We start from the raw sequence: 24,243 nt of genomic DNA, 5'->3' as shown, positions 1-24,243 counted from the left end.
TTTATAAGCGCATTTTGAGTACTGAAAGGTTGCAGTAAGTTCGCTCAGAGCCCTTCTCTTCTTCAGGCAGAACATCCCCAGCTCTCCCAGCCTCTCTTTGTAGCATTACATACACAAATACTGCTAGACATCTTTCAGCCTTTTTTCTCATCTCCATTGCTGGTTGTTGGTGTTCGGGGGTCTCCTGTTTGTCAGCTTACACTTCCCTAATTTGATCCTAAGTGAATAAACAAATTCCCTGACATTGTTTGTTCTCTAAAGGAATTAAATGCAGCCAGGATGACTGCATGTGCCTGGTATTTTGGAAAAATCTTGGGCAGACCTGTCACCAGAAAGCAAGCTAAGAGCTTGGTGGGCTGTTCTGGCATCACCTGCCCTCTGCTGCTTTCATTTCAGACTTGGTGCTGCCTCATCTGTGGGTTTGCAGCAAATGTTGTTATGGGAAGATTAATTATTTTACGAACTGTGTTGTTGCTTTGGAGAATTAGGTTTGTCCTATCACTTTTCTGTGTCCTTTTTACAAAAGCATCATCTGATGAGTGATCTGGTGGTTCTGTTTAAGGTTCATGAGTAGCAGGTACGTCTGTGGGCATAGGTTTCAGTGTATTTTATTTTTTAAAATATATCTTTTTTACAACATAGCACTTTGCCATTATTAGTCACTGAAGGTTTCCTGAAGTGGAAGGTTTCACTAATAATTGCCTGCATGTTAACTTCCAGTAGTAAGAGGCTAAAATTATACACACTTTATAAAGAGCTGTCTCTTTAAAAGTCAGGTCTTATTTCAGAGAAATTGCTGACAGCTCCGATTTCATGTTCAGGCTTCTTTGGCATTTCATTGGGAGGCTGGGGTGAAACTCCTTTCTATATATATATTTTACTCTAAGCCCTTGCTAATAAGTTACTCCAATAGATTTTCTTTTATGGATTTTCATCTTCTTACAGTCTGAGTCTGTGGTATTTTTCATTTCTGTTTTCACTTGTTTAAATTACTAAATGTAATTCTCATAGTTCTTACGATTTAAACAAAATCAGGAGTGTGGGTGTATAAACCTTTCCTAAGCTACTGTCACAAACCAGTTGTATTACACAGTAGTGTATAAAGTAGGTCAGAGTTTCTTTACTGTTAGGCTGAAACAGCCAAGTCTTAAACCAGAACATCAGTCCTGATTCTGGTTTTGTGCATTAAGATGAGGGAAAATGGCCTCTGTTATCAAAAATGGATGGTAAAGATGTTTGAACTTAATGCATAGATAAAAAGGACAAAGACTTAAGCAGGCAATCCTCAAATGTCTAATAGGAGTTTTGCAGATTTTTGAAAATCCTATTCCGAGGAGTTGCCTCAAACAGTAAATCCAAATACATTCAATGCCAGTGCTTCTTTTAGCCGTCATCTGTGCCTCATCATTGCAACACGTATACCATAAACTGTATTAAATGAGCTGCATTTCCAAGGAACGTGGCAAACAAACAAACAGATGACTTTATTACAGTAGGAACAGCAAGTCAAAAATGTAACAGCTAACTGTTCTGCTTGGAGAGATCCTCACCTCGCTTCCAAGGAAATTAAGTAGTCTTCATTAGTGCTTCTTATTGTAGTGATGGGTGGAAGTGTTGTGTGATTTAGAATATGCATGTGACTGAAGTGGGGTTTAATCACATTAACGCTGCATTTTAAAATAAGAATTGTTAAAATCAGTAATGTGACAGCTGTGTACTGCCAACAACTTCAACTGTCCTGACAGTAGAAACCTTATGACCTGTGTGGATCGAAACCATAACATTGGAGATAAAAGAGATGCCCAATACTATTTGTCAATTGCAAAAGTGCGCACCATGAGTAAATCTTCAAGAAACAATGAGACTGTTATAAATGCATTAGATGATGTGGGAGAGATTGTTTGCCCTATGTAGGTGCACATTTATACTGTTTGTGTCACATCCTGAATAGTGATTGTAGAAATTCACCTGAAAAGTTCTCTCCTTTTTCTTGCTTGTGCTTTTCTTTTCTTTTTTTTTTTCTTTTTTTTTTTTCTTTTCTTTCCTTTTTTTTTTTTTTTTTTTTAAATTACTGTCATAGCACCTAAGGGTTTCAGTCTTAGGTCTTGAAAAAGGAGTTGATGTTTCAAAACGATATGAAATCTTGTAATAATGCCTCCCATTCTTGTGTCATACTTCTATTTAAGTCTTACCTTACACCTCCTATGAATGCATAATGAATGCTCAGGCATTCTCTGTAGATCTTTTTCATGCATTCCGTTACACAAACAACTTGGGAGATAAGGTGTGTGTACTTCTGCGAGCTGAATCCAGCCTCCTGTGAGAATGGTTTTCTTGGCATTGTCCTGAATAAGTGGCATCCTCAGGCAGTTTGTTCTGCCCAGCTATGTCCACACACCTTTCCCCAACCTGCAGGAAATCTAAAGAGAGGCTGTCCCCATTGCAGTAGAACCACGCCACTGCAGTGGCAGTAATCTGCTAGCAGAACTGCACAGTGACTAAGGAGGTAGAACGGGAACTGTGCTACTCAACTTTAATATTCTTCCAAGGTAATTGAAAACAGAGATGGGTCTTTCTCTTGCTCCTGCTGAACAAATGGCAGGACTCCCAAGGCTTAAGTGGTTAAAATTCAGCGTATGAGTAGCACGGTGGTAAGCTAGTTGTTCATATCGGCATTTACAATATTCACTGCCTCCAGATATGTGTTGTCTGAAAAAATGTGTTGGATTATCAGCTAATGTAAATTGTTCTAAACTCTGCAGGAGCTCTGCTGATCTGCCAACTAAAGGTCTTGTGTAGGCCTTTAAAAATATCAGAGCAAGGTAGTTCAGTGTGAGGTGTCACAACCTGAAAAATACATTTTTCCAATGTAAATTTCTAGTGAAAGGACTTAGCCAGGCATCCTTTTTCTCTGTCCTTCCAGCCTATCTGAATCCTGAGGACATCTTTTCTGTCTGCATAGGAAGTAAGTATATGTCGAAAGCTATTTAAATAACTGTCTGCAATCCAGATTCATGCTGACAACCTGTGCTTCCTGTTTAGTGTGATGTGATTCTGAATTGTTATGCTTAAGTAACACAGGTTATGATGAGACATGGATGCCCCTGACTAAAGCTAGAAGCTGCCTAAAACACCTGCTCATTCTAATATGGAACAGCATGTGTGAGCCCGGGGATGTCTGAACTTGTTGCATTTTTATGAAATACTGGCAAAGGTCTCCTCACCACCAAGGAAGGTTAGGTAATTAGATATCCTGCCACCGTGGTCATATTTGGGGTTTCTAAGGCGTTGTCTGTGCTTCCTCCTCATCATACATCCCCTTTCCAGTATGTTTTCTACTAGCAGAGACCTTCCAGGTTGGTAGCACTCTGAGCACCTCAAATTAGCACATTTCCCTGCTGCAACCCAGTATTCTGCATATGTACCAAGAGGGCTTTGTTTGCTCTTTACAGTTGCATACCTCAGAAAAATAACTAAGTTCTCCTGAAACTTTATGTAAAAAAGGGATTTTTTTTTGGCTTATTTGGCCTTCTTTCCATTTAACATAATGTTTATAGACATTCCCCCAAAATTTGCTTGATGCGAAATGTGTACACTATAGCTGTATCTTCTGATTTTTTTTTATATTTAAAAGTTAAAAAGTGGTTTGTAAAATATTAAACTACTAAGAACAGAATATGATATGGCTCTATCATAGAAGTAGACTGAGGAACCAGACTGTTGTATCAGCAGAAGAAAAACATTAGGTTAATCTGTATTACAGCACTCTGAAAGAATACAGAGCTTTGAAAACAGCTTTCACTAGGGGGGTGGGACATTTTACTTTTATGTAGAGCTTTTGTTCATTTAGAATTGTTTACTCCAGCAAGCAACCCTGTGCTCTTTGTTTGACTGATTTTTCCCATTTGGCAGACCCTTTGCAATCACATGGATAACATTCTTCTTTCCACTGAGACATAGAAAAACTATTCTTTATTGACCTTGCTTGTTGTCCTTAATGGCAAAAATATATCTACATACTAGGTGAACCATATTACTCATCACTGACTTCAAGTGAAAATTCTTCAAAGCAAGCAACTCAAAGAGCTGCTCTCATTTTTATTTTTTAACAATCCAGTGATTTCTCCCTAGCAAACAACTCTGCCCTCAGCTACACACACCCAACTCCCACAGCTGGCACTGAGAACTGTGTACCAGTATCCGAGGGCTGAAGTTGTCTTAAAAGAAAAAATGCCATGCGTAGAAAATATGTCTTTTGGGTTGGGTGGGGGGAATTTTCTCCCTTGTATTGAACAGCAGAGTATTTGCTGGGGAAGTATGGATGCGTACTTTTTCATTTCTGTGGATGTTTTAGAAAGCTAAGTATTTAATGTTTTATTTTGTATGGTTGCAGTGGGAAGCAAATTGCAAGACTTAGAACATACACAAAAGCATTCACCATTTCAATTTTAGTTTTCTCACCAGTATCACAAAACATGGATTAAATTGCGTGGTACTGATTTAGAAACACATTAGCATTACAGTTTTACTTTGACATGTGAGTTGTTGTAAATCAAAGGGAGATTACGTAAGAGCCCAGCATGCCAAGATGAAATTCTGTTTTAATATGAGCAAAATTTTGTTGAAACAGATGGAATTGTGCACATTTAGCCAAATTTTGTGTCCATATTTATTTATGTTTCTGAATGCTCACATAAAGTCTTTTCTGATAGACATAAAACTCTGGATGAAATAAATGGGTCTCTAGTTAGCATAAACTGGAGCTGTTTTACTGACTTCTGCAGAGCTGCAACAATTTGTGTAAATTCAGGCTCTGCTCTGAACAGTCACATTTTCAGAAACACTGTGTTTCTGCAATTCCAAGTGAAGGCAAGGAAAGCTAGGGTTGCTCTGCATTTCTGAGGGGAAAACTCGGAGGGCCTTTTGTTATCACTTAGCACATGTGCTGAGAAAGTGTAAAATGAAGATCACAGGGACAGCATTTTCGGTGATCTTGCATGTGTACTTACTTACATAAGGCACAAGCAGAATAAAAAGTGGATTGGGCCCCCTGCTAAGGTCCCCTCATTATTTTTTAATTCAGCCTTGTCAAGTAAAACCCTACTTTGGCCTTAAAAATTTCAGTTAGAGAAGATACTTGTACTTCTCCTACTAACTCCATACAAGTCCAACAACGGCCTAGGTGATTTCAAGAAAAGAGTAATAAAATGTGGATACCAGGTAGTGTTGCTGTGGTTCAACGTGAATTTATTCCATCACTTCGGCAGACTTCATCTGCACCATTATACCAGTACCCACCTCTCTTTTTTTTTTTTTTCCCCTGCTTCATGATGCTGGTGTTTTACCAGATCAGGAAAACAAAACCACTTTTGAAAAACTCTGATAAAACATCAAGGTTACCGCAATTCTGTGTTGTTCAGCCACAGCTGTGTGGTCCTGCTCCCCCCCCCCCTCCTTTCACAAGTGCTTGAGCCAGTTCAAGGAACTGCTGAGCCAAGTGGAAGAATCAAAACTAGTTGTAGTGTTAGGAGCTTGTCTGTGCAGCTCCTTGCCTGGCTCACAGAGGGTTTGAGAGGTGCTAGAGCTAGGGGCAAGCGTGGGAACGTGACCAAAGGTGGAGGAATCTTGCCCTAGCCTTTAGGAGACAGTTTCCTTCATTTCAACTTTGCTCATACTGCAGAAAAAATATAGGTGGATTTTAACATCAAGCTAGCACAAGTGTTGTAAGTAAATAGTAAAGCCTTTATTCTCGTTAAGAACAGCATTTTGAAAATAAAACATTTGCCCATGCTTTACAACCTTTGTAGTTTTGTATAGTTATGTACAGTCATCATGGTACACATTGATTGTCTTGAAAATCCTTTAAAGATGTACTTAATAAGATACCAGTATGCAACAATCAGCGGAAAAAAAGGTACGTTATAAAACACACATTAATACATTTAATAAATATATTATCTATCAAAAATGAGCTTTAGCTCTCATCAATTAATAAAAAGCACCTGCTTTGTAATCCTGTAAGTTGGTAGAATAGTCCAATTGTTTTATTATAAAAGCTACAGTGCTCCCTTTTGCATTGCCTTTGGTTAGGCCCAAGGCATCAAGCTCCAAAGCCAACCAAGATGCCTGTGTTTATACCAAAAACAGAAACATCTAGTTCTGTACTTCATGTACCTTGTTTGTAGAAACAAATGCATGTACTGAGAGTGCTATTCTGAAGATGCTACATATTTTCTGGCAAGTGTCAAACACCCTCAGCTCCTCTGAAAGCAGGACAGGACCTGTGAAGTATGGCTTTGGATGCTTTTCTACCCATTGATCAGAACCCAGTTATTATAAATCTAGTTTTGGTAACAATTTTTTCAGATGCTTTACAATTTCTGTATGGAAACACCACGAGTACATACCATCAAGGGACAACATAGTAGCTTTTATAGTGTAAAAGCTAATTAAAATTAACTGAACAGTGAAAGGCTTGTGCTTACACTTATGTTGTTCACAGATGCTCTACATTCTAGATAACTCATAAAAGGCAAAAGTAAACAATGTGTTTACTGTAACAGAAATATAAGTTAACATAAAGGTGCCTTTCTTCAATTACATTTTTATTTGGGGCATTTTACATAACAAACTAGTGACTTACAAAAGAATTGCTTATTACTAATTGTATGAAGTTGGAAAGTAAAGACCCTCCTAATCTATTGCCACACCTTCACCACAAATTAAGCCCAATCCTGCTACTTTGCAATGGTGTGAATAGTTCACACGACCAACCAAGGACAGTAGTCATGTGAGTAGCAGATTGTAGAATCTGGCCGTATTTTTGTATAAGGCCTTAAATTCCAATCAGCTTCGTTATGAGCAGGATTGGGAACTCTATTTATCAATTCAGTCACACCCAGAAAAAGAAAAAAAAACAACACTATTTCTTAAGAGGACTATATCTCATACTGTTTTTGTCCAAGGTCTGTAAAATATGTATTGTAGTTCATAAATCTCGGCTGTAGCATGATAAAACTTTTAAAAGGAAGCTGGCCTACCATTTATGCCATGGTCATCTTATATGTTTTTACGGTAGTTTTCTGATTTTTTAAAACAAAACTCTTCAGGCAAGTGATGATAAGGGGTTTTATATTCTTCCAAATTATGCAACTTCTGGGTAACTATTGCTATCATAAATGTTACTTTATTTGATCAAAGCTTTGCTTTTAACAAGCAAAATGTATTTCTAAGTCACTGGATAGCATGCAATATCCACCCCTACCCTACTTGGTTACCTAGGCCACCTAGTTACTTACAAAATAAAATAAGCAATCCCTACAACAAGCACATGCTTCCTTTGCCTCGAGGAGGGAAGGGCAGGGGGGAATATCTGACATGGAGCTAACACACTCCTTTATTCATGCATGACAGAAAACCATTGCGTCTGGAAGAGAAGGGCTGTGAAATAAAATCCTATAAGATGATCATGGCAAGAATGGCAATATATATTTTTTCATATATATATACACATATATATCAGTGTGCAACACTTAGGGACTGGTCTTGCAGCCTCTGTACCTGTATGTAGACCCAGACTGCTCGTGGAAGTACAATTGTGCAGGACTAGGTTCCTAATTCAGTAGAAATGGAGGTACATGGAGAATCAGGAAGACTCTTGAAAAATAAAACGCTCATTTCTTTTGCAGTATACAGCAAGTAACTTCTTTCTGTGAAGCTACTAAGCTATTCGGTTATTTGTACATTATATTTTTTAGTTTGAAAATATATATTTTTATTATAGCATATGCAAAGTTTATTTGTTATATGTTTCCTATGCCCTCAAGTAAAAACAATTTGCTTTTAGTATCGAGGAAAGCTAAGATTAACATCGGCCAAACAGTGAAGATACAATGATGTTTTCAATGTCTGATATGTATTAAATGTTAAATAAAGGAATGATTGCTTAAACATAATGAAAACCATGGCACAAACAATGGGCAATGGGAACCTTTCAAATAACCTGGAGAAAACAAAGATAAAAAGCTTTGAGAAAGTCTGCTTTATATCAACTCAAAAAAGTGGAGGTGGGGGGGAGGACGAGGGAAGAAACTACCTTAAAAAACAAAAACAACAACAAACCACCTCCAGAAAGGAGATTCTACCCGCTAGGCACTAAAACGCACAACCACATTTAAATGCACAAACAACTGCAGTCAATGGGACTACTCATATGAACAAGGATTAGAAACAGAGGCCTTGACCCTATATGCTGCTGAGTTTCTCCTGACAGGTGATCAGTACTTTTCAGCTGCCACCGAATTCCTGCTCGACGGGATCAGCCTACCAGCCCAGACCGGCTTGTGTTGTGCGGTGGGTCGCCCATCATCCACCATCACAACGAACGTACTTCTGGCAAACCCGCATCACGTTCTCTCCCCAGCTAAGTCTTTGCAAAGCGTATCCCTCCAAAGTTTCCTTTCATGGCTTCTTCTGTAGGAGAAGTGACAATGTGCGTGGCTCTGCTCGCACCTGGGGTTGAGGAATAAGAGGGAATCCGATTCCAGGCTTCTGGAGAAAGCTGACTATGCTGGACCTACACTTCTTCTCTGCCTCAAGAAGCTCCATAACTCCCATAAACCGTGCACAGACCTTTTGTCTCTCCAGAACTGCCTTCATACACAGGCTTTTTAAAGAGAAGAATATCAACCTACAGTGTAATGGTAATTGAGTTGCCACAGAATGACAATGCTTGACTGCACATGATGCTACGTGATGTTACAGTACAGCTAGATAATGAAGCAAACAAGGACTTTTCATGGCATTGGAAATGAAGGTAAAAGGAGCAAAATGGAAAGAAATCCTGTATGTTTTCACACTGTAGTGGCAATCTTTTGTGGCAACGTGAATTAAGTTTAGGTGAAAGGAGGATATTTTGCAAGCAGCTGGCAACTAAAATCAGGCTTGCCTCACACACTAGTTACAGACAAGAGAATATCTTACATTTCAGAATGCAATATCCCTCTCTTTCATTTTGAAGTGTGCCTACTACTATTTTAAATCAGATTCAGCTTCAGGCTTACAATTTTGTTTTTGCAATTAGTTTATCAGTTCAGTGGTGTTCACATTTACACAAAATCCTCTGTAGGATTTCACAAGCTCCTGGATGTTCTGTTGCTTTGTTCTGGTACTGCTATGGATTCCTCCCTCAAAGACACACTGCCAAGGAACAAAATCTGCAACAAGGATTCTTACTCTCTACAGCCTACAGCCTTTCACCAGAGGTGTCGTCCAGTGTAACTTGGCGGAGCAGTTGGTATCTGCAAATAAGGATAATAAACCAATAACTGAGAGATCTAGTGTGTTCAGACATCAGTGTTACCATGCTACATGTACACATCAGCTTTAGAGCCAGTATTTCCAGAGCAAAATGATGCAATGAAACTCATGTTCAATCCATACAGTGCATTTACCTCTGTAAAAGCCATGACTATAAATTCATTTCTCTCTCATTTTACTATCTAATGCTCTCCAGTAAGCTTTGTATCCACCTCAGAACAAAACAAATTCTCTAGCATCTTATCGTCCTTAAACTGCCTTTTTCCTGAGCTGCATAGTCTAGTATCAGAAAATACTGGAACAGATGAATCCAAGTATCGAAAGGAAGCTATTCATTACTGACAGCAAAGCACAAGCCTCATTTTATTCAAGTCAGTATGTTTCCCACTGTATTACCCACACTGCAGAATCCTCATACCTAGTCTCTCTTGCTTACTAAACCCAAACAAAACTGTTCTTACTTACAAACAAAAGAAGAGACCTGCAATCAGATTGCATTCTTTGGCTTTAAATGTTGAGGCTGAGTTATGGAATCAGCTCATGATTCAAAAGAAAAAAACCCAACTCACATGAGTATAAACTGGCTCATGGGTAAATTTTTAACAAGCATGTTGGTATGCATGAAAAAACATGAAGATGAAAATTACTTTCTTAACATTATGCCTACTATATGCAGTTTCTTAGCTGCAACTTAAACATCATGCGAAAAACATTTAGAAAGCCTGTTTGGCATCAGATCGCTGAGCCATTCTTACAACTGCAAGGCTGCAAAAAACAGGTCTATCGAATAACAGCATGCCAAACTATTGCCTAAGAGAGAAAAATCTACGTTGTTATCATTAAAATATTCTATACTCCTCTTTTATGAATCTTTGACAGAGATCCATACATATGTAACTTACAAAGAATTATGGACGTTTTACAAGAAAGCGGAAGATAGGTGAGAGACCACCGTTATCTGCAACATTTACTGTTATTTAGAGTAAAGTACTGGCTTGAAACACTTGTGTGACTCACAAAATCTTGAAAAAAAAAAAATCAGGTGGGAAATTGTGTCACTTGCTAGTTAACAAACTTAACACAAGTGTGGTTCAAAGGGGTTGTTTAGAGAAGAACTTGGTTCACCCAAGCTACAATGCAAAATGTGAATGGCTAAGTAAAGAAATGCAAAATACTCTGTACTTACATCTTTTCTAGAGAGGAAGGGGAGCATTACATGCATACTTGCTCCCTGAATTTTCATGTATAGCTGTCACCCTGCTATGAATAAGCTAAATGCAGAAGGCTTTTCAATTAGTAGCAGTTGTATATGTATTGGTACAAAGCAAAGATTTCTTAAATCATCACATTTTGATACTTACAGTCCCACCATTTAGCACAACTGCCATCTCAGTTGGCTGATAAACATTGCTTCTAAAGGGAGCACTAGGTCGGCTTCCCAAACTGCCGTTTCGAAATCCTGCCGTCCTTAGCGCTGTGTTTAGAAAAGAGAGATTGTTCTTAGAACCCGGTCAGTGCTGCGCATCTCCTTTGAAATCATAAAAGTTTAATCCTCCAATTTAGTTACTGGGAACTGTGCCATTTATTTTAACTTTTATGCTGCCATACCAGTTTTCACATTGCTTTTGAACAGCAGGTTTTTGTACAGAATTGGGGAGGGATTGCAGGAAAGAAATCAGTTTTACATAAAATTAACTGTTTGCTGTGGAATGGGAAAAGTTTCTCAAACTTTGCTTAGTCTCATTTCACCAGGTGTTTAATGTCTCCAGTCAGAGAACCTGTGATGCATCTTGCACAATGCTTTCTGCAAAATGCTTCCTCTATCAGTCTGGATACTGTGGGGTTAAGTAAAATGATATTACTCTTTGCTTTCTATCAAACTCAGAGGACAGAGATCCAAAACATTGCTTGAGCCAGCAAGCATGCTCACAGTCCCCACGAGCATTACTTCAGCATGACGAGCACATAAGGATTTTCCAGATGTTTCAGATTATATTTACTCTGCGAAACTAGAAATATGAAGTAAATATTGCTTTCAAATAGCTTAAACATGGCAATTAACTGAGGCAAAAGAGATGCTGACTGTCCTTCTGAATGTTTATAGCAGACCTACATTAGTGTCTCCATTAATTGCAGCACAAGTTTGGATTCAAGATGTATATTCTGAATGAGTGATGCGTAGTTAGGGATGTGCTTCTTTCCCTCTAAACCAGTCCGGGGATTGGCGCACACATACTCTATTTTACTTCAGGGGTAAATAATGGCTTCACTGAATTCAGATGTGGCCAGGGAACAGAGCTCATTTATACACGCTGCTTGAGCAGTTACAGCGGGCAATACTCATCTGTCAGCTGGTAAATAGAAACATGCCTGGATCTGGCACCTGGGGCAAGAAATTCTCTGAGATTTAATTGAAATTACAATACTCAGCTCTCTAGCTGAAATTGAGGATGAACTGAAGTTTAGAGGAATTTCAGCATAAACTTCAATGGAGTCAGGATTTAATATCATTGCACTGTGTGCAACAAGATTTAAATGGATCCTACAGCCATACACATTCCTCCATCCACTGCTGCTCTTCTCTTTGGGAGTTGAACACAGAGATGAAGAACAGTGTTCATTTAGCACAGATATTTAGAAATCCAGCCCTACAAATGCTCAGCTGTTTACATATATATGGAACCTTATCTGCTCTATATTTTAAAGTTATATATATATATATCACGCTATATTAACATATTTTGCAGAACACTGGGAGGACAAAAGATGAAAGCCTCTACACTAGAATTATGTATCTTTTATTTTATGTTTAACTACCTCAGGCTCAGTAGTATTCCTTCTTTGTAGTTATGCTTCTTATTGTGTGTTACACAACTGATTGCTCTGATATTTGATAGTACACACAAAGAAAGATCTCTCTATAATGCATCCTATCGTTAAAATATTTACACATTTTAGTATATAATTTACATGGTGATTTCAAAACTATTTTAAAAGACACTAAATTCAATTTCAGACTGCTGAGTTTTCCTTCCTTATTACTGCCGTTAGTCTAAAATATTTCCAACATGAGAATCAGAGAGAAAGTTGCCAAGAAGGTTTGAGTAAATGTCATGTCATAGTCTCCTTTTAACACACATTTTAAATTTAGTTAGCTTTGTTTTTAGGCACTGGCTCAGAGGATGACTTTTAGTACTAAAAGTTATTAAATGAAATTCAGTGAGTAACAGAGCTTATTGGGCTTGGGTTTCTCAACAGTTGTAGCACTCCACATTTCTTATCCAGGTTTTTCATGTATAAGACAAACCCTATTTGCTTTGCAGAAGTTGCCCTGTTACTGAGCAATGCACTTTGAGACAGCACTGAGAATTCATTTAAGTTGCCCTTTTCCAGGGATTCTAAATACTTAACTAGTATTTTTTAGAAGACATGGAAATGAGAATAATTCTTCTAAGTAGATATTTCAACATATCTATCACATGAATATTAAAATTACAGATTAGTATGTTGTTTAAATAACTGAATTTAAAACTGTTTTGCTTTATTAATACTTAATGGTATTCCTGGAATAGAACACCTCTTGGTATGTATAACTTGGAGCTATGTTGTGATGAGAAGAAGGAAAAAATGAGACCATATGCTTATTTGAACCTATAGTTTAAAGGTTATTCAGATTTTTAGAATGATTATTAAAGTCTTTTTTTTAAAAAAAAAAAAAAAAGGAAAGCAAATTTGCTTTATACAGAATGAATTAATGGAAAATACGTTTAACCAAACATGTTTTCCATTTAATGCTAACCACTTATTTAAACAAATATTACAGTCAGCAAACCACGAGATGGTTTCTAGTCAGAGAATCACAGAATCACCTAGGTTGGAAAAGAGCTTCAGGATCACCAAGTCCAACCATAAATCACATCTTCCAAAATTTACGTATCATTGTTATTCTTAAACATCATTATTATTATTATTGAAGAAAGTATCCCTCCTTTAATTCCTGAACTCTTAAAGACAAATTCTTGAATTGAGGTTAATTAAATGAATAGCAGAAAAGATTATTCTCTGTATACCTGCAAAGAGCCAATTGCTAATGGATTCTGAGTGCTTAGCCACTGACAGCCGTCAGTGCAGTGATATGACTTAAATTAAGACTTGCAGCCTTAATATGTGACTTGAATATTTTTACTTGTATTTACTTTTACTCTCCACCATGAGTACGTTTTGTCTCCAAACCCTGTTGTAATTCTATATATACACTAGAGAACAACTACAAAGGAATAATTATTCTGTTTTGATTTATTAAAAACACATCCTTCTTCCACATGCCATGGGAATAGGATTGACATGCATTTATTATGATAAATATTAATAAGGGTATCAGATAAGGAAATCTATTTTGTATTTAGATTAAAACATAACATCATAAATTACACTATAATAGATACTATAATTCTTTTATAGCTATCATACATTAATCCATTTCACTAAAAAAATTGATCACTAATGACTAGATAAAGAAGGAGCTTCTGTGTTTTTTTGTTTTTTTTTGTTTTTTTGTTTTTTTAAATGTATGCATGAATGAGAATAATACAGGCTGAAAGATCCAATTTTCTTCTTATATCTGCCTTAGTCAGAAATAACTCCACTGAAGTCACTGCAGTTACCTTACTATGAAATTAATTTAATGGGAGTTGGAGGGCAGTAAAAAAAGAAAGATGAATGCATTTACAGTCTATGGCAAAGTTGCCTCTACTTCTTTGTAGCATTAGTAATAAATAAGCATTCTTCCATCCACGTGATTTTTGTTTGTTTTATCACTACCTGTGTTACATACTCACAGATCTTCACTTCTTTCTGTTCAAAGCTTTCATACAAGGAGGAAACCTTTAAAGTTCCTGCTAAAGCACTTGGAGGGAAAATATTTTCCTGACCCGACACTGTCACAAACATGAGTGCCCTTTTCCTACATGTCTGGTGTACATCCAGAGGAAACATCAAAACCAGAGGAAAACAACGATACGTAAAGATGAAAACAAAGGTAAAGTGCCTGGATAGTCATTGGCTGGGATGCCAAAGTTCTCGTCTCAATTACAGTGAATAAAAAGCAGTTTGTGTAATACCAAAATCCTTTGTCCAATTGTGGGAGTTCACCAGAACACAACCTACCCTACACAATACCATCAGGCTAGTCACATAAGCATCCCTGTATATTTTCTGATCTGTGTTAAACTTTAAGCAATGGTTTGGATCTCTTAAACAACCAGTTGGGCTCTGGCCCTTTTGGTAATCACTCATTTTCATTGCAAATTTTCATTGTGTGTCAGAACAACACATTGTTCTGTGTCACCAAACAGCTATGACAAGGAAAGCAGCCATTACCTTGAAACCTGTCTCTGTGTATTCTGTTCATATGTTAAAGTCTTCAGGACAAAAAACTGTCTTTGAACTTGCCTGTATACCACCTTGCATTTTTTTTTTTCCTCCAGCGTTGTAAAATAGCAAAGTCCTATGATATTACTGGTGGCATGATTATTATGCTACAGGTAGTATGATTAGTAATAATTATTTTGTTGCTGAAGAGGCTGAACACTTTGTAACATGGAGAACTTACTTGATTTTTTCTTGGGTTTTAAAAAAACACTTCATATAAAATGTTGTTAGTAATGACAAAAATATATATATTATTTATGTTATTTGAAAATAGAAATTATTTTCGTGTGTTTTCCTTCCGCTTTTGGTGTTGTTCATTTTTTTCAATGAAAAAAACAAGAGTCATTCTAACCAAAAGACATATTTTCTGTATTGTTTTTCCTCTACTACTTTCATAATTGATTTTTAACAAAAAATTTTAAAAGTGAGCTATAAGCAATATAAAAAAAATAAAAATGTAATGAGCCCTGTTCTGAATACCTGAAAAACATCTCATACAGATTATTTTCTTTGCTACTACATAAAAATAGTAAATTCTTACCTGCATTATGTTCATCCATTGAAAAGGCTTTATTTTCCATGTAGCTCCGAGGAAGCTGTATATCTTCCTCAAAAGCAGTTTCACGCATCCTTGGCTGTGAAGTATCAAAATAATTGGGAGTGTTTTCCTGCTGTGATGGAAGGATGGTACAGTGGACCTCAGGGATAGCATGAAAAATAACAAACACCCAACCACTGGACACCAGTGCAATAGCAAGAGTGGGATCACTCCATTTGTCTCTTCTCTTTAGTTCAGCATTACCAAAGAGGTACATAGTCATCCAGGCTACCCAAATCAGAATGGAAAAGAAAAGTGTTATAATGAGACATACTCCATTTTTCTTCCATTTCTTAAACTTTCCACAGAGAGTGAAAAGAGAAAAACCCATGGTAAATACCATCAGGAACATAACGTAAATCAAAGCCATAGCAAAATCCATCGGTTCATAGCTGCAGGCCAACTTGTTATCTCTGACAACTGTTAGTATTAACCACTCGGTTGCAATAATGACCTGAACAAGCATCAGGCAGATCGCCACACCAGCTAGATGCCAGCCAGATGGACTTTTCCCATGTCGAACTAGTCTACGAAGTCTCCAGGCTTGAGCTAGCAGGCACGAGAAGCACAAAGCAAAGATAACTCCCCATAGAAACCTTCGGGTAGAGCACACCATTTCATCTTCTTGGATGATGAAAGCAAATGTCAGCCCAAACAGTCCAAGAGTCCCAAAAAGAAAGAGGAAGTGCATTCCCAGGGGGCTCTTCTTCTCTTTCTCCTTGATGAAGGGCAGCCTCACCAGCAAAATCAGCATCAGCAGCAATGTTGTCAGCACACCTGCTCCCGCAACTGCCTCCACAACTATTCCCCAAATGGCATCCAGGTCGCACAGGTACACGTACTGCGGGAGGAGGTCCAGTCCGCACCCTCTCGGCGTGCTGGAGTTTTCAGAAGAGCCATAGCTGATCACGAAGAGGAGGAAGAAACCAATGGCTGGGTAGGTTTTCATTTTTCTGTCTGAGACAATAAAACGTTTGTTTAGCTACATGTTACTTCGGAGCAATTCACAGCAATTGGAAGTACAGCCTGTTTCAATAGCTCACATTTACACTTGTTTTTTGCACTGAATTTTCAGCTGAATTAGCCTACCCCATCCCCTTGTGCTGCCCTCCCAGAAAGTTACTTTTGCCTGTTGTACGCTGAGTGCAAACTGATTCGTTTCTGCATTTGCATAGATTGAAAATGTTTCCCATCACCACCCCTGCAAATATTCTAAAACGCAACCATAAGAAACAATTTATCATGTTGTGAAATCATACATTAACTGTGGTGTTTTACTGTTTAAATTTGGCTTCTTAAAGAATGTGTGAATTGCACTGAATCTGATACAAGTGTAAGTTGCATCAGAATTAGACTATTTCAGAGGCTTGCTCCTTTACTGGAATAATGATAGAGTTAGCCCCCTTCCTCCCCTTTAAAAAAAAAAAGAGAGAGACAAAGCAGTCTGAGGAAAATAAACATTGTGCTTTATTTATTTATTTATTTTTTTAAAAGGAAAATCTTGTTTTCATCCTCAGTCAATAGGCAGTTATGATATTCATTCCTTTCATCCTCTTCCAAAGCCCAGGTATTAGATTGCATTTGCGAATGGGAATGGTTGGCTAGAGAAATCTCATATTCCGCAACAATGGTGCACACATGCAGCGTCATCAATCAACTCATCAAAAATGAATGTCTCTTTGTGCTTCTTAGCAAATCTAAAGCCATTCAATGAAACAAACAACAAAAAACAGAGCTTCACTTTCCTCAGCCTACAGAGTGAACAATTGTAAACTCCCCAGGAACACAACATACCATGCTCAATCACCAGGACCAAAAATCTGGACAAATTCCAGCAAGTCAAGACAAATTCCTAGTTTTAGGCAGAACACAGATTAGGTGATTTTAAAAGATGCATGTTACGCCATTTGCTTTTACTTAGCAAAGCGGGGCAAAGGAGAAGATTGTTAAAAATGTAACATTTAAATGAATAATCTATCCCAGAGAGTGTAAACACTACGTGTACCAGATATGAAACCTCATCCTGTTAACCTTCACTTGCTTAATTAGTGCTACAGATTTCAGTAGGATTACATTCAGTGATGTGAACTGCATGCCTAGGTGAAAATGCTCAGAATAAGAATTTCATTATATGGTGTGTGGAGACTTTATGGAAGAAAAGCACCATGGAAGCAGGCACTGAGTTACTCATGTAACTCACATGACACGCTTAAGATATACAGCAAGAAACTGAGATGCTATCAGTAACTTTTTTACAACTTACACAAAGCCCTAAATGATTACTCGTATAACAATGTTTTATAAATCAGAAATGTGTTTAATGAAAACATCAAGAAGTTTAATGAGTTGAAAATGTTTTAAAGTCACAGTGCAATGTTGTTACATTGGACATAATCAGTCCTAACCAGTGCCAAAACTATTTACACACACTTCATGAAACAGTGCAGCATCTATTACAGATGAGCACTATGGGTTTTCTTCCAGTGTGTTATAATCCTGTAACAGGCAAAGTTAAATCTTGAGAATCGCAATCTTTAAGCTAATGTTCATCCCCTTTCGCTGAATAATGAACAGTGCCCATTTTAGGCTACTGCCAGGAGACGAATGATGGAAATTACACTTTCCTATTAGAGGAACCAAGACAGCAAATGCGCTAATATAAATGTGTAATGACTTTATGGTCTTCATTTATGCAACAGACAAAAAAGCTTATTACAAAATTTCATCTCTGAAATAGAAGCTGTGACAAATAAGGTGATAGGGCATCGGACAAACAAGAGACAAGTAATGAATGAGCTGTGCCTGCCCACAGAAATTACTGTATCCTCGCACTGTTGGAAGGGCTAAAATGTTCTAACACTACAATGACTTGCAGCTAATGACTAAAGATTTTTTCCTACCTAACTGTAATTTTCTTTATGGTGAAATGGTAGAAGATTTACTTATTTGTACCTGATTTGTATAACAGGTTTCTCAATAACTGTCATGACATGGTAAAAACACTGACTTTACACAAAGAAAATTAATCATCAGTGAAATATATTCATTTCCCTATTGAAAATGGTCATGCTCAATAAATATCTTTATGAGTACAGAATTAACTAGAAGGAAACATTCCGAAGGTAACTTAGGAATCCCTTCTACACATAGGTGGTTCTTACTCCAACTAGTGCATTTACTTTTTAGGATATCCAAAACATCCTAAAAATAAAAGTGGGGAATGGTCACCTGCTGGTACAAAGGGAGGAAATCCACTAGGATCTAAGGCAATGCTGTGAACCATGGGTACCAATTTCAAGAAGCAGGAGATCGTGTGGAAAGTTACTCAAAACTCATCCTCAATGTCTCCCAAATGGGAAACAATAAACAGCCCTTTAAATGAGGATCACGTTAATTTTCCACTACCCTACCACTTACAAATAATGATATACATGCACTAAATTGGTTTTAATACTAGCTTTGTTTACTCACTGCTCTCCAAAGACCTGGGGGGTAATGAATTAAGTGCAAGTATCTCTAGTTCTAAGATATTTTCCAGTTTTCTGGTTACTTTATTCTTGTCATGTAACCCTCATGTGATTGAGCTATTCTAGGACAGTCTGTTTCCATGGAGATTGTGCTGCATGGGTAAGCAGTCATATTGTCAGTCCATCATTTGTTTCCTCTTCCTATTTGGAAGTGTTTGCGAAAGGAGGGTTAATACATTTGGAGTAGTTTCCCCTCCACGAAGGAGTAGTCTCTTTAGGAAAGGGGAAAACACAGAAATTCAGAGATGTTCAACTCAGGAGTTTTCCCAAGTTTCTTCCATCTGTGAAATTACTTTTGGGAGAGCTGATGGAAATAAACAGTAGTTCTCTTAGAAAGCTCCAATGCAGCTACAGCATAAAACAAGAAATCTCTAGGAATGCTGACAGGTATTCTTGGTGTGCAATCACATTCCCATCACATGTCAGCAAGTCATGCTGAACAGTAAATGCTTTCTACATCAAAGCTTTCAAACTGGGCTTCCTCCAAATGAGGAATCTTCTCCTTGTCACTGCTATAGATACAGCCACGTTTGCAATCAGTTTAGTACATACTTCTGCCTGACTAGGTAAGAACTGACAACATTAATATGCAAACCCCGTGATGATACCAGCCCAAATCCTCTTGCTAGCACTGTTCCTCAGCAGTGAACTCACACTGGCATATAGACAAGGAAAAATTGCATTACAACACTGAAGTTTTAGCTTTAGCTGAAACCACAGACTCAGTAAGTAAAAGGGAAAACTATAAAGTCTTTTTTTTTTCCAGAAAAGTTGTTTTGGAAAAGCAAAGTATCAGTATGGGTTTGTTGTTAAAATAGTGCCTTCCTCAAGCCTGTGTTGTGGGTGGAGAGGCAGAAGCCTGTGCGCCTCGATTTTACTACAGAATCTCATCTCTGCTCATTATTCCCAGTAGCTACATAAATCAGTGACTGCAGGAGAGTAGTATTTTTACCTCTTTATGTCTAGATTAGCTCTCAGCAAAGTTATGCAACCTCTCGGCAGTAACAATAGCGCTCTGTTTGACTGGCACCTCACTCCTACTCCCACCGGAGAGCTACAGCGATAGTAATGCAGAAATGTCACAGAAACATTCCAGCACACACAGTCAGCGACACCAACGTGTCTCCGGCAGAGCTGAATGAAACTGTTAATACAGGAGGAAGTCAGATTGTTTTTTTTTTGTCCCCAGATCCCCCTCCAAAATCAGATTGCAGTACAACTGGTTAAGCCAACATACCTGGAGCCGAGAGCAATCAGAAGCACATAAAACCAATTGAGGAGCTTTAGGTATTTCAGGCAAAAGCAGAAAGCAAACAGTAGGACAGCTTGCAAATCCAGCCCTCAATTTTTAGTCTAAGATCTGTTCTCAGTTACCAAGCACAAACTGCTGTTTGCAGCGGAGTGAAGTCCCCTGCGCTATCGGGTGTAGGGGACAGTGCAAGAACCGGTACAGAAATGGCAGACATGGAGCTGCCCCAGCGGTACAAAGTACAATTGCAAGCAAGCAACTGAGCAGAAAGAGAAAAATCTCACAGTTGTCATCAGAAAGTTGTCATGGTTAAAAATCAGTGAGGCTTTCAAGAGCTGAAGCTTTCTGACCAAAGACTGCAAATCTGTTACCTAGTCAAACACATGCTGCTGTGTGCCATTAGAGAATATCTATAGCAAGAATAAATCTGTAACCATGTAAAGGTTTATGTTATTTATGGTTAGATGCATTGTCCGATCCCCTTTTTACAGTCCGAACGTTAATCAACTGATACAGGAGGAAGCATCTGATCTCAGAAAAGGAAAACAGCCCAGTAAATAAAAGCAGTAGTAGCACAAATAGTAACCTGCTCAGCCACGCACAGGCAGAAGACTGGTTCACTGTAGCATTTCCAAAAAAAACCGCCCCCACCACCAAGTGTTGTGGAGAGATGGTAGCGAGTGAGGAATTAATCACAACACGGGATCTCTGCCAGCTCCTTTTGATCAGATTTGAAGAATGAGCTTCAAGACTGATAACAGAGCAGCAACAGTCGAGCCAAGATCAGTCTACTGAGCAGATGTATTTCTAGAATAATAATTAATAGTGCAATTGCACTTTGTATGCAAAAACACAACCCTGGTTTGGATTTACCCTGCGTTGGAATAACCCACGTAATGCTCACAGCTACAGAAAGCATGACCCCTCTCCAAAAGACATAGGAAAATGTGTTTTCATTTAGAAATACTTTGCAACGCTGAATGTTATATGCAATGAGCTTTCAGCTGTTCTAGGTGCTCACCATTTCCTTCAGTCAGACACTGTATGTCCTCTGTACCTAAATGCTTATGACTATGAAGTCTGCTCTTATTATGCTACTATCGACCAATGACACCAATCAATGTTTTTCCTTTGCTTTGCTAATTCTCCAACTGTTTCTCTTCATGTCACAGCCTCGTGATGGAGGGGTTCCCTTCACCTGATGGCCCTGATGCAGGGAGACAACACCTCAGTACCCACAGCCCCGGCTGGTAAGCGGCACATAAAGCACCGCACAGGCTCCGTGCTCCAGCAGCGAGAGCCCACCGAGGTGTCGAGGTTCAGCGGGCAGGAAATCCTGTTAGCCTTGGGATAAACATTAGGTCAGGCGTAAACAAAGGGTTCACATAAGTGCTAAATCCTATCGCTCTTTGGCTTCGGGGAGAAGCAATACAGAGGGAGGGCTTTTTATTAAGTAGAAATTAAACAGCTGGCGGGGCTCGGCCCTCCCGAGCCGCGCTGCACCCCGACCTGGGGCTCCCACCTTCCAGCTGAGGCCGGGACCGGGCAGAAAGGCGCAGCCAGGGGCCAGCAAAAGGCTTCTCCCCCCGGTCCCGGTCCCGGTCCCGGAGCACAGCGCCCGGTGCCGGGGGGCGCGGGGCCGGGCAGCCCCCGCCTGCGGCCGCTTCCCCGCTCCCCCTTAATCCTCCCGCACCGCCGCCTCCTCCCCGCCCGCACCTAGCCTGCTCCCCTTCGGTCCCCCGCTCCCTTCGCTCTCCCCTCTCTCTTCCCAGGCTCTCCCTCCCCCCCTCCCTCCCTCCCTCCCTCCCCCAGCCTGGCTCAAAGCCCCCTCCTCGCCAGCCCTTCCAGGCGGGGGCAGCCCCCTCCTCCGCCCCCCTCTGCTGCCCTATATCCACCCTAATCCCCCTGCCGGACTCCCTGCAGCCTGCTGTCTGCTGCCGGCCACCGGGCTAATTCCGCGGGCGCAGCTCGGGGCCGGCACCTCCGGGGGCCAGGAACTGGGGAATGGGGACCGGAGAATAGAGACCGGGGGCTGGGGAATAGGGACCGGGACCGGGGACCCCACTCACCCGCTGGCTGCTGCAGCCGAGGCCGGCGGGGCAGCTGTGTCCGCCTGCCCGCCGCAAGTCACATCCCGGAGCCTGCGAGCACCGAGCCCCCCCGGGGCTGCTCATGGAGCGCCTGGCCCCGGCACGGCACGGCACGGAGCGGTGCGCTGCCCGCCCTGCTCTGCGCCCTCCGCCCCGCTGCGCTACGACCCGGCGGCGAGCCCCCTCCCACCGCCCCGCCCCGGCACGGCACGGCTCGGCTGGGCTCGGCACGTATCCACCTCCACGGGCACTGGCACGGCACGGCTCGCCCCCAGCCCGGCCGGATTGCTGCTGCGAGGTGCAGGGAGCGCAGGGCACGGGGAGCCGGGAGCAGGCACCGTGCACAGCGTGCGGTCCTGCGCGCCCCGGTGCTGTGCGGACGGGGTGCGAGAAATCCGGGCTGCGCACCCATCCCGGCACGCCGGCTGCGTGTGCACACCTCGGGCTGTTTTGGGGCTGGCAGGGGAGGGAGGCTTTGCAGCTCCGTGGCAGCTGGGGTTTGCGATGGGCTGGAAATATTCACCCCATCTGCCTCTGGTGCACGTGTCCAACCTGCTGCTACCTTAGACATTCAGAAGAGAGAAATTGTATTGAGCAAACGACATTTTCCAGGTTGCTTATGCAGCACAATTCAGGAACAGGCCCTGTGAGCACATGGGGCCCCACAAAGGTGATGCTCAGAGCTGGTCGGTGCCTCCCAGCTCGCAATGTGCAGCTCACGTCCCCCTTCCCAGCTTCTGCACAGCCCAGCTCTGGGAAAGCTGCAACCCCTCCGAAAGCAGATGCTGTATTCACAGGACAGGGCTTCCTGCAGATTTCAGAAGGAGTTATTTGTAGCACGGAAAGACAGCTTCAGTTGGTGATGTTCATTGCACAGCAAAAACTTGTCTGCCTTTTAAGCCTTTAGACTACATCCGCGCGACACCCCTGTGACTGGCAGCCGCCCTGTGCTGTGCGTCAGTCTTTTGATGCTTTCAAACTGCTAATGGGAAACTGGGCAGACACAAGCGCAATGGCGTTGTCAGCGGGGAGCGATGGACACCTGTCCTTCCTGACTGCAGGTAGCACGCTGTGCATCTTGCCAGGCTTCCATATCCAGAGCCTTTCAAGGGGAAACTGCCAAAATGTGTTCTCCAACACAGATCTGTAACCTTTAACCAGCCTCATGCTAGCACGCATGGCTTCATTTAGATGTCACTTGTTATGTCCTGGGGGGTTACCTGAACTTCTCAGGGTAGCTGACATGCAGGAAATCAGATGGTGCTGTTGCAATGCGATTCCCTGTGTTTAGGCTGGGCAGCAAGAGGAGAACAGCTGCAACAGAACAATTTCATATTTCTGCTCTTTTCTCCCTTGCTGATTCTGGATTTTAGGCACTGGCGTTATTTGAGTCACATGTAAGCAATAATACCCTGCCCTTGCATCAGTCGATATCTACGCGCTATACAAAGTAAACCAGGAATTTTACAGAAACTGAGGCAGTGAGAAGTGAAGTGGCTGTGAGCTGCCCAAGGTCACTCGGCAGCCTGGCAGGAGAGTAAAAAGTACCGATTCACCAGCTCTGCCTGTACCCCCACTCCAGCTCAGGAGCATGAGCTTGCCTACTACAGTAACAAGCAAAGACCTTCTTGTATATAGATAAACACACAGAGTTCTCTGTACCATGCTGGATACAGCGAGGTAAACCAGAGGGGAGGATGAATCACAAGAATTCATGTGATAAAGGTCTTGGCCCACTCACAATGGAGCAATGTACTGAGCCCTTCAGCAAATGCAAATTTTGGTCATTGTTCTCTTCCCTCTGTGCATCCCTACCACAACTCTTGGTACCAGTAAAGGAAATGGCCTCCTCCATTTGCATTTTACTGGCATAGCAGGGAAGATAATGCTCCTCTCAACAAGTACTGGTGGAACATTAACAAGTAAGCCTGATTTCTCCCCCAGTGAGGCATATTTTTTAGTATTAGCTGCCATGAATCTGTGAAGGATAGAACACAGAATTACCAAGGACTATTGTAGAGTAGATGGACT

The 24,243-nt window shown here is 40.5% G+C and overlaps 2 protein-coding genes across 4 annotated transcripts in view; one reads left to right on the top strand and one right to left on the bottom strand.

The window, feature by feature from the left end:
* Positions 1-15,109, top strand: part of IQCK (IQ motif containing K) — a 54,603-nt gene extending 39,494 nt beyond the window's left edge. For all 3 annotated transcript variants that reach the window (XM_084536726.1, XM_084536727.1, XM_084536728.1), the window contains exon 9: positions 14,183-15,109. In XM_084536726.1, coding sequence (XP_084392852.1) covers positions 14,183-14,208 — 26 coding nt within the window. In that variant the 3' untranslated portion in view covers positions 14,209-15,109. The remainder of the gene's footprint in view (positions 1-14,182) is intronic.
* Positions 5,722-22,353, bottom strand: GPRC5B (G protein-coupled receptor class C group 5 member B). The gene is made up of 4 exons (XM_084536697.1): positions 22,192-22,353; positions 15,290-16,303; positions 10,680-10,792; positions 5,722-9,299 (listed from the first exon to the last, which is right to left on the bottom strand). The coding sequence occupies exons 2-4, from the start codon at positions 16,293-16,295 to the stop codon at positions 9,255-9,257; spliced, it is 1,164 nt and encodes a 387-aa protein (XP_084392823.1). The 5' UTR covers positions 16,296-16,303; positions 22,192-22,353; the 3' UTR covers positions 5,722-9,254.
* Between the last annotated feature and the right edge of the window lie 1,890 nt (positions 22,354-24,243).

The sequence above is a fragment of the Aythya ferina genome (assembly GCF_964211825.1).
Source record: "Aythya ferina genome assembly, chromosome: 15".
NCBI classification, from domain to species: Eukaryota; Metazoa; Chordata; class Aves; order Anseriformes; family Anatidae; genus Aythya; species Aythya ferina.
Note: the sequence above shows the minus strand (reverse complement) of the source record. Positions and strands in the feature narration are given on the sequence as shown.

What these genes read in the sequence shown, in the direction of transcription:
- GPRC5B (XM_084536697.1), bottom strand. Translation starts at nt 16,295, where the DNA reads ATGAAAACCTACCCAGCCATTGGTTTCTTCCTCCTCTTCGTGATCAGC. An exon ending in AATGGATGAACATAATGCAG is followed by an intron (nt 10,793 to 15,289) that starts GTAAGAATTTAC and finishes TTCTAAACACAG; the next exon opens with CGCTAAGGACGGCAGGATTT. An exon ending in TTGTGCTAAATGGTGGGACT is followed by an intron (nt 9,300 to 10,679) that starts GTAAGTATCAAA and finishes CCTTATTTGCAG; the next exon opens with ATACCAACTGCTCCGCCAAG.